This window comes from Cebus imitator, unplaced genomic scaffold, assembly GCF_001604975.1.
Source record: "Cebus imitator isolate Cc_AM_T3 unplaced genomic scaffold, Cebus_imitator-1.0 Scaffold8, whole genome shotgun sequence".
Taxonomy (NCBI): Eukaryota; Metazoa; Chordata; class Mammalia; order Primates; family Cebidae; genus Cebus; species Cebus imitator.
Genome location: NW_016107323.1, coordinates 6,123,437 through 6,133,506, shown reverse-complemented (window position 1 = coordinate 6,133,506; position 10,070 = coordinate 6,123,437). Strand labels below are relative to the sequence as shown.

The following is a 10,070-nucleotide window of genomic DNA, read 5'->3' as shown; positions in this document are numbered from 1 at the left end:
AAACTACCCCTGTCTCTCGACCCTTCCCACAAGAAGTTAGGAGGAGGTCGGAGGTGCCTGTCCTGGAGCCCAAGCCTCTGATCCCCTGGGGGAAGGTTAGACAGTGACACTAATACAGGCAGTTTGCTGACTGATTTCACATTCACATCTAACAAGGATTTGGGTTCAAATGGTACTCTGGGCCTCTGCTTATCTTGCTGGGAGGCCTGGAATCTCTCTGGGCTTCAGCTTCCTATCTAGGAAATGAGATGATTGGTTTAGTCTTTCCCCCAATATTTATATACTGTTTTATTATTAGACATTGTTAAAATGCATTATAAAATTATATTTAGAGCAGAAAATTAGAAAATACAGAAGAAAATTTAAATCACTCATGATCATACCACATAAAAACAATGATTACTTGCACACACACACATTTATTCGGCACATTTATTAAGCAGAAGCATTTTTTGTGCTTACTCTATGCCAGGAACTGTTCTAAGCATGTTATATTTATATGCAGTCCCTAATCCCTTATCTGAAACTCCCAGGGCCTGATGTGCTTTGGAACTTGGAAATTGTTTTTATGAAGGTAAAACTTTCTGTTCCACATTATCACATTAATATTTCAGCAGCAGAATAGGATAAATAATCACTATAAATAACTTCACATCAATTCAGGACAGGTTTTGCTACTAAATGAGTTCACCACTAATTTATGAACTTGAGTTTCATAACTTTAAGTTTCAGGATTCCAGCTGCAATCTCAGCAGTCCTGAACCTGTTCCATTCCATTCAGTCCACATGTGCTCCCCATAGGGTCATCCTCATAGGGGTACAAGCTAGGAAGAAGTGGCTTTGAACCTGGTGTCTTACCATAGGCCCACTATACACTAACCACACGCTGTTTGTCCAACAAAATGAGATCGCACAGAACAGGAGGCTCTTGTAACCTTCATTTCAGAGCATGCAAGCAGCGATTTTGCCACATCATATAATGTTCTCATTAGCTCTGTTTCGAAGTGTTGCATGGGAATTCCAACCTTTGGGGACTGTTTCCAAGTCCAAGGAAAGGCCAAGTTCTAATCCCTGCCCTGAGATGAACCCAAAGGGGAGGAGCTGGGAGGAGAGAGCTTAACAGACAGCACGAGGTCATTGGATCCATATTCTCAGCCAGCCCTTGCCAGCTGGGAAGAAGGAGAGAAAGGCTGAGTTTGCATAATCCTATCAAAGACAGAAGAAAATTTAAAATTGGAGTGTCACCCCAGAACTAGTCTCCAAAGTCACAAGATACATGCAGAAAGAATTTTATGAGAACAAAAATTTATTGCTGCTAAAGAGCAACAACTATAAATTGCCTATTCATCTGTTAATTCATTCATTAAATAATCCATTCATTCATCCATTTACTCATTCATTCATCCATTTCCATAATCATTCAACATGTGTCTTGCATTCCCCTGAAATAGAGAATTCTCTCTTTGGCAAGCTTATTGTAGCTCACTTTGTTCATGCATTTAGCAGATATTCAAAGCCTACCAGGAGCCAGCACTAGCCTTGGCAGTGGAAAAAAAGAGACCACTATAAATATGGCCCTGCCTTCAAGGAACTTACTGTCCAGTATAGAGAGACAGGTAATAACCAAGTAGATAATAAAAAAAATAAAAGATATCATCTTTTAGGAGCCAGCTCACGCCTGCAATCCCAGCACTTTAGGAGGCTGAGGTGGGTGGATTGCTTGAGCTCAGGAATTCAAGACCAGCCTGGCCAACATGGTGAAACCCAGTCTCTACTAAAAATTAAAAACATTAAAAAAATAAACAATAGCAGGGCATGGTGATGCATGCCTATAATCCCAGCTACTCATGCGAGGGATTGCTGGAGACTATGGGGTGGAGGCTGCAGTGAGCCAAGATCGCACCACAGTACTCCAGCCTGGGTGACAGAGAGAGACTCTGTATCCAAAAAAAAAAAAAAAGACATAACCTCAAGAAATGATTAAATGTTGCAAAGACAACAAAACAGAGTGATTCATGAAGATACTGAAGATGGTTGGGGCATGGATATTTTAAAGGTGAGAAGGGGACAGGGAAGGCCCTTTGAGGAAGTGACTCTGATGGGCAAAGAGCTAGCAGTAGAGATAGGATCGGCTATAGCATTTGCAGGACCCAGGGCAAATTGAAAACACTAAACTATTAAGAATTTGGGGCTGGATGCAGTGGCTTATGCCTGTAATCCCAGCACTTTGGGAGGCCAAGGTGGGCAGATTGCTTGAGCTCATGAGTTTCTGACCAGCCTGAGCAAAATGCCAAAATCTCATCTTTACCAAAAATGAAAAAATCAGCCAGGTGTGGTGGCACATGCCTGAAGTCCCAGCTACTTGGGAGGCTGAGATGGGAGGATCACTTGAGCACAAGAAGTCAAGGCTGCAGTGAGCCATGACCATGCTCTGCACTCCAGCCTGGGTATCAGAGCAAGATTGCCTTTCAAAAACAAAATAAAAAAGAATTTCAAGATGGCGACAACAGAGCGTCAAAACAAGCACGGGGTCCACTGAAGCACAGGGCATGCCTGTGAAGCTGGCCATGGTGGGAAGTCAGGGTTCAGGGGTTGGGAGAAAGACAGTGTTTCAGTTCAGAGGGAACAGCCAGTGCGAAGTCCCAGAACAGGAACGCAATTGTGAGAGCTCGGGATGTGAAGGGCACTGCAGGAAGGAGAAGGCCCCTTGATGACTGCTTCAGAAAGAGCTTCCTCCCAAACCACAGACTTAACACAAGCATCGTCCATCGGTGCCTTGCCAGTCCCCCAGCTCCTGGCCTGGCAGGAAGACGTGAATGTAGGAAGTGGCCTTCCAGGGCACAGCAGCAGTGAAATGACTGCCCAAAGAAACTGCAGAGAGCAGAGGCAGATCCACAGATACAAGTCACTTCTTCACTGTGGTCTCCACGTGAGTCAGAACCCTCAAATAACCTTGAACCCTGGCCTCTTCTCCCAGGCCTTAGTTGTCTGTCTTGGAAATGGGGCAAGGGTTGGATCCCACCTGGAAAGACTAGTTTAAACCTCTAGCTACTGCTTCCATTTTGCAGCAACAGGACCTCAAACAGAAGATTTGTCAGAAGGTGCAGATTATTTAGCAACTTAGCAAGAAAAGTAATTTTTTTTTCCGAGTCAGAGTCTCACTCTGTTGGCCAGACTAGAGTGCAGTGGCGCAGTCTCAGCTCACTGCAACCTCTGCGTCCCGGGTTCAAGTGATTCTCCTACCTCTGCCTCCTGAATAGCTGGGATTACACTGCCACCTGCCACCACACTCGGCTAATTTTTGTAGTTTTTTTTGTTTTTTTTTTTTTAGCAGAGACGGGGTTTCCCCGTGTTGGCCAGGCTGGTCTCAAACTCCTGAGCTCAAGTGATCCACCCATCTCAGCCTCCCGAAGTGCTGGGATTACAGGTGTGAGGCACTGTGCCTGGCCTCAAGAAAAATGATATTTTTTTAGAAGGAGCTTTCTGGATTCAACTAACAGGGATTTTTGTTCACATATTTGCCTTTTTGGGTCAAGCTTTCTTTCCTCAATGCTCCATCCAGCTGGTTACAGGCAGCTGGCTGGCCGGCCTGCACACACGCCCGTAAATATAATCTATGTTTGTTCTCATTTGTAAGTGGAGCTAAATAAAGTGTATGCATGGACATAAAGAGTGGAATAATAGACACTGCAGATTCGGAAAGGTGGCAGGGTGGAAGCGGATAAGGAATGAGAAATTACCGAATAGATACAACGTACACGATGCAAGCAATGGCTACAGGAAAAGCCCAGGCTTCACTGCTAGGAAATACATCCAAGTAACAAAACTGTTCTTGCACCCCTAAACCTAAAAAACTAACACAAAAATTTAATGTATGGGAGCCCATGGTTTTGGACTGAGCTCCTGCGCTCAGCCCCAACAGACCAAACCAAAACAGATCACTCCTGGCTAACTGCCTGGTAATCAGTCTGAACTTTGAAACTGACCAGTTTTCCAAAAAACAGGAGACTCATAGCAACCAATCAGAAGGGGTCCAGTTTGCCTGAGCGAACCTGATAAGAAAGTTGCGTCTGTTTTAACCCTATAAGGAAAGTCACTTTGAAACTGTGAAGCTGGTCTTTGTCCCTTGTTTCTGCTTCCTTCAGCCCTGTGCTGTCTATAAAGCCGAGCTCCTCTCTGCTCAGCTCTTTGGAACATCCATTCTATTTTATAGGATGAGGTGCTGCCTGATTTTAGAATTGTAAATAAAATCCAATTAGAGTTTTAAACTAAATTTGCTGTGATTTTGTCTTTTGACACCACCCTCCATGGTCCACACCCAAATCTTCTTGGGTGTTGACCTGTGGACACCAGGGAAGAGGTATCACTTCCCTGCCTCTGTGTGTGCAGAAGAGTCAATGGGTAACCAGGAAACATCAGGCCACCAAGGGTCCCAAAGATGCCAAAATCCAAAGCCAAAAGCTCTACAAGATAATGGAATGCTCAGCCTTATTTTATTTTGTTTATATATTTTTTGAGACAAAGTCTCGCTCTGTTGCCCAAGCTGGAGTGCAGTGGTGTGATCTCAGCTCACTGCAACCTCCACCTCCTGGGTTCAGGCGATTATTCCACTTCAGCCTCCTGAGTAGCTGGGACTACAGGAGCACACCACCATGCCTGGCTAATTTTTTTGTATTTTAGTAAAGATGGGATTTCACCATGTTGCCCAGGCTGGTCAGGCAATCTCAGAGCTCAGGCAATCCCCACCTCAGCCTCCCAAAGTGCTAGGATTACAGGTGTGAGCCACCGAGCTGGCCTGGTTTTATTTTTTTTAATTTTTGTAGAAGCAGTCTCATTATATTGCCCAGGCCGCTCTCAAACTCCTGGGCTCAAGGGATCCTCCCACCTCAGTCTCCCCAAATGCATGAGCCACTGCACCAGGCTTCAGCCTCATTTTGATATATGTCGTTTCCAACAGGCTGGAACACTCAGGTTTTGACATAATTTGTTCATCCAGCCAACCACCAGAGGCAGCAGGCAATAGCGCACATGTGTAAGGCCTGACTCCCTGAAGATTCTTTGACGTGGGATTCTCACTGCAGTTCATTAGATGCAACAAACACACATGGGCCTCCTCTGTCAGAGGCTCCTGATTCTGGGGCTGGGACTGTTCGTTGAGGAAATGCCAGCATCTCAGGAGGCACCAGCAGAACCACCAACATTGCCCCTGAGTGCTAAAATTCTAAATTCTCGACTCTTAAAAAGCACACAGACTGGGGACAAAAGAACTACCTGGATGTCAGTCAGCTTTAGGGCCACAGGTCACACCTCAGGAGTCTGGTGCAGCTTCCTCATTCTTTTTTTTTTTTTTCTTTTTTTTGAGACAGATCTGCCTCTGTTGCCCAGGCTGGAGTGCAGTGGCGCAATCTCAGCTCCCTGCAACCTCTGTCTCCTGAGACTAAGTGATTCTCCCCCCTCAGCCTCCCTAGTAGCTGGGACTATAGGTGCACACCACCAAAACCGGCTAATTTTTATATTTTTTTTATAGAGATGGGGTTTTGTCATGTTGTCCAGGCTGGTCTTGATCTCCTGAGCTCAAGCAATCCACCTACCTCGGCCACCCAAAGTGCTGGAATCACAGGCATGAGCCACCAGGCCCAGCTTTAGCCTCTTCATTCTAAAGATGAGAAATTGGAGGCTCAGAAAGGGGAAGGGACTCATCCTAGGTCATGCAGCACATCACTCCTCCCTGCACCGTGTCAAAGCCCTTTGAATTCCCCACAATCCACATGTCATTCAGCTCCACTTTCACTGCCTCTCCAAGATCCCTCTGTCCCTCCTGCCAGCCCTTTGCTGGAACAAAGTAAGGATAAAAGATTTATCTACAATGCTAGGTTTCTATACCATGAAGACATGAGGGCAGGAAATTCAATCAACATTTTGATTTCATTTTCCCTAAAAGATAGTTAAGTAGGCAGGGTGCGGTGACTCATGCCTGTTATCCCAACACTTTGGGAGGCCAAGGTATGCAGATCACTTGAGGTCGGGAGTTCAAGACCAGACTGACCAACACCGTGAAACCCCATCTCTACTAAAAATATAAAAATTAGCTGGGCGTGGTGGCACGCACCTGTAATCCCAGCTACTTGGGAGGCTGAGGGAGGAGAATCACTTGAACCTGGGAGGCAGAGGTTGCAGTGAGCTGAGATCATGCGCCTGCACTCCAGTCTGGGTGACAGAGTGACACGCCATCCCAAAAAAAAAAAAAAAAAAAAAAGATAGTTAAGTATCTTTCGCTTTTATAAATGCACCAGCTCAGAAAAGCTGTGGTTTAAGCTCAAACCAGTAAAGACCCCTCAAAACGGTGATAGGAAGACAGTGGGTGGAAAGGCAGAAGACTTGCCCCCTTTCGATTTATCATCTACCAATATGGATGCTTTATTCTCTTGCCAACCACCTGAGACATATTAGTTCATTTAATCTTCACAACTATTTTGGCATCCAAGACTCAGGAAATAGTAATAATCATCATCATGTTGTTATTTTGTCAAGTTTGTTGGTTTGATATATTCTTTTTTGTTTTTGTTTTGAGACAGGCTCTTGCTCTGCTCCCCAGGCTGGAGTGCAGTGGCATGATCAGAGCTCACTGTAACCACAGACTCCTGGTTCATGCAATCCTCCTGCTTCAGCCTCTCAAGTAGCTGGAACTACGGGTATGCACCATGATGTCTGGTAAATTCTTAATTTTTTAATTTATTTTTAATTTTTTTTTTTAGAGATGGGGTCTCAGTATGTTGCCCGGGCTGGTCTTGAACTCCCGGCCTCAAGCAATCCTCCTGCCTCAGCCTCCCAAAATGCTAGGATTACAGGTGTGAGCCAGCACACCTGCCTGTATTATCCCATTTAATCCCTTCACATTACACAGAGGTACTGAGGCCTGGAGAGGTGAAAGGTCATGCCCAAGGTCACACACTAGGGGGTGGCAGAGCAAAAGGTTGAACCCAACTCCATCTGACTCCACAGGCTGTGTTCTTTGTACTAGAGTCTAAGACTTCCTCTTCCCTTAATCTTTCTAGAAACACTCTTCCCCTGAAAATTGTCAGTATTGGAATACTTTTCTCTTCCTTGTACTCTATCATCTTCTACTTCTAGCTACCAGGGTTAAAAAATCAAGCTCACTGCTAACATGGACGCGTGTGGAAGACCACCTCTAGATTTTTCTCATTTGGGCAGAAAGAGTACAAGGGATGCTTAAAATAATAGCCAATAAAACTCCACTCCAGAGGAGAAAAACACACTGGAGGGAAGAAATATGGGAATGAGAGCAGAGAGGTTCACTCTGGCAGGTGAAGTTTTGGTTGGCAGCTCTTTTCTTCGCTTTGTTCTCCTGTATTTCCCAAGTTTTCTGCCTAGAAGTGCTGTGTTTCGTTTGTCATTTGGCGGTGGCAGAGGAGAAGGTAGATAACAACAACAATAACAAGGCCACTGACTGCAGCCCCTGGGATAGTTCCGCCCACTGTGAAACTACAGGCATGCATTTCTAACAGTCAAATTGATGGCGACCTTTAGAGTGTTTGAGTTTCTGCTTTACAGGCATCACTGGGGGAAGGCTGGTTTTTCAGTTGTCAGTACCTGCTGAATGAATGAACGAAGGTGAATGAATAGGGCGGGTCTGGTAACTCATGCCTGTAATCCCAGCACTTTGGGAGACCAAGGCAGGAGGATTGCTTGAGTCCAGGAGTTGGAGACCAGCCTGGGCAACCTGGTGAGATCCCCATTTCTACAAAAATTTAAAAATTAGCTGGGTGTCGTGGCACACACCTGTAGCCCCAGCTACCCAGGAGTGCATTGAGGTGGGAGGATTGCTTGAGCCCAGGAGTTTGAGGTTGCAGTGAGCTAAGATCCTACCACTATACTCAGCCAACAGAGTGACACAGTCAGACTCTGTCTCACAAAAATAAAAAAAAATTGGAAAAAAAAAATGAATGAATGAATCAATGTCTCTTCAGGAGACAGAGAGAACTGCCCCTCCCTCTAGACTACCATCACAGCTTGTGGCTCTTGCCAGCCCTGGCTCATTCAGCTTAACTTATAACTAGTTACATACAAGGTCATCTTCCTCAACTAGGCTGAGGTCTTCTAGAAAGTCAGTTTCATGAAGCCCTGTGCATGCAGTAGATGCACAAGGAATGATTTCTTTCTTTCTTTTTCTTTTTTTTTTTTTAGACAAGGTCTCCCAGGCTGGAGGGCGGTGACACGATCTTGGCTCACTGCAACCTCCACCTCCCGGGTACAAGCAATTCTCTTGCCTCCGCCTCCCAAGTAGCTGTGATTACAGGCGTGCACCACCATGCCTGGCTAATTTTTGTATTTTTAGAATAGTCGGGGTTTTACCATGTTGGCCAGGCTGGTCTTAAACTCCGGACCTTAAGTGATCCGCCTGCCTCGGCCTCCCAAAGTGCTGGGATTACAGGCACGAGCCACTGCGCCCAACCTCCAGTAATGATTTTGAAAGGAGGGAAGGAAGGAAGAAAGGAGGCTTCCAAGAAGGCTCGTGTCTTCTGTGTTTGTGCATAGCCACCCTTGAAGTGTTGGCATCAGCAAATGACTTGATGGTTGGGCATGGGTTGGGAAGGGTGTGGACCCCACCTGAACTCTGCACTCCTCGGTTACAAGAAGAAAAGGCATGTTACCTCATAGTGGGGATGCGGGTCTCAGGTTCACCTGCGGTCAGAGGAGCCTCCAGGGTCAGGGATCCCAGGCTGGCCCGGCTGCCCTTCCGGGGAGTCTCACGAGATGAGCCAGTAACAGAGTCCTCGTCAGAGGAGCAGTCATCAAAAGAGCCCAGGATGAAGCTGGTCATCAGCTGCCTCTTGATGTTTGCCTGCTTCTTGTCTTCTTTGGAGGGGGAGCTGGCTTGCTGGCCCTGGGGCCTGGCTGGGGAGGACAGGCCATTGGTATCTGGGGCCTCCAGGCCCTGTGTCCCGGTCCCATTGGCTTGGAGCTCTGGGGAGGGTGCTGCATCATTGGAAGAAATGGGGTTTTTTGGGGGCTTCTGGTGGGAGGGTGGCAGGGAGTTCCTCCGCCAACCGGCACCTTTGGGGCCTTTGTGGGAGGCTGGCTCGGCCTGGCTGGGAGTCTTGGGCAGAGAGCGGCCCTCCTCATTTCTCTGCGGTGTCTCCCCTAAGTTTTCAGAGTCTGGAAAGGGCTCCTGGCTTGGGATGAAGTTTGCTTCTGACTTGCTCTTGGTGATCGGCTTGGAGTCCGTCATTTTCCCCCAGATTTTTAACCAGGAAAAGGTCAGACAGGAGAAAATCAGACAACATAGGAAAAGAAGCAAGACCATTCAGAAAATCTGTAAGGAGAAAAACAGAGACATTTTAGGGTTTACATAATCAAGTGATTTATCTACTAAAGAAGCTAGTGGGACAGGAGGCTGCTGGGGTGCTGTGCATTCCAGAAACACTGGACGGGGGAGAGATGGGGTTCTCCTCCTAGCTCTGCCTGTAACATGCTTGGACATATTCCTTCACCCCTCTGGATCTTAGTTTCCTGCCTCTAATTTAGGTATAGTAACACTAGCTCAATGTACATCATAAACATGCATGTGAGTGAGAACTAAATGAGATAATGTACGTTAAGGGACTTCATTCTGACAGCATTATTCATAATGTTGAAATGTGAAAACAGCCCAAATATCCATTAACTGATGAATGTAGAAACAGAATTGATTGATCTGTGGATAAACAGGTGGATCCAAACAATGGAACATTCTTCAGCCATAAAAAGAAGGCTGGCTGGGCACAGTGGCTCAGACCTGTAACCCCAACACTTTGGGAGGCTGGGGTGGGTGGATTGCTTGAGGCCAGGAGTTCCAGACCAGCCTGGGCAACATGACAAAACCCTATCTCTACTAAAAGTACAATAATTAGCCAGGCATGGTGGCCCAATCCCAGCTACTTGGGAGGCTGAGGCATGAGAATCACTTGAACCCAGGAGGTGGAGGTTGCAGTGAGAGAACAGGAGAAGGAGAAGGGAAGGAGAAGGGAAGAGAAGGAGAAGGAGAAGGGAAGGGAAGGAGAAGGAGAAGG

General features: G+C 46.3%; 1 protein-coding gene across 5 annotated transcripts in view; it reads right to left on the bottom strand.

Annotated features, from left to right (window-relative positions):
- ACACB (acetyl-CoA carboxylase beta) overlaps positions 1-10,070 on the bottom strand; it is a 159,959-nt gene that overhangs the window by 130,336 nt on the left and 19,553 nt on the right. For all 5 annotated transcript variants that reach the window (XR_001828959.2, XM_017541459.2, XM_017541474.2 and 2 more), the window contains exon 2: positions 8,673-9,334. Coding sequence is in view for 4 of the 5 variants with exons in the window: in XM_017541459.2 (XP_017396948.1) it covers positions 8,673-9,325 (653 nt within the window). In the remaining variant the exon portion in view is untranslated. The remainder of the gene's footprint in view (positions 1-8,672; positions 9,335-10,070) is intronic.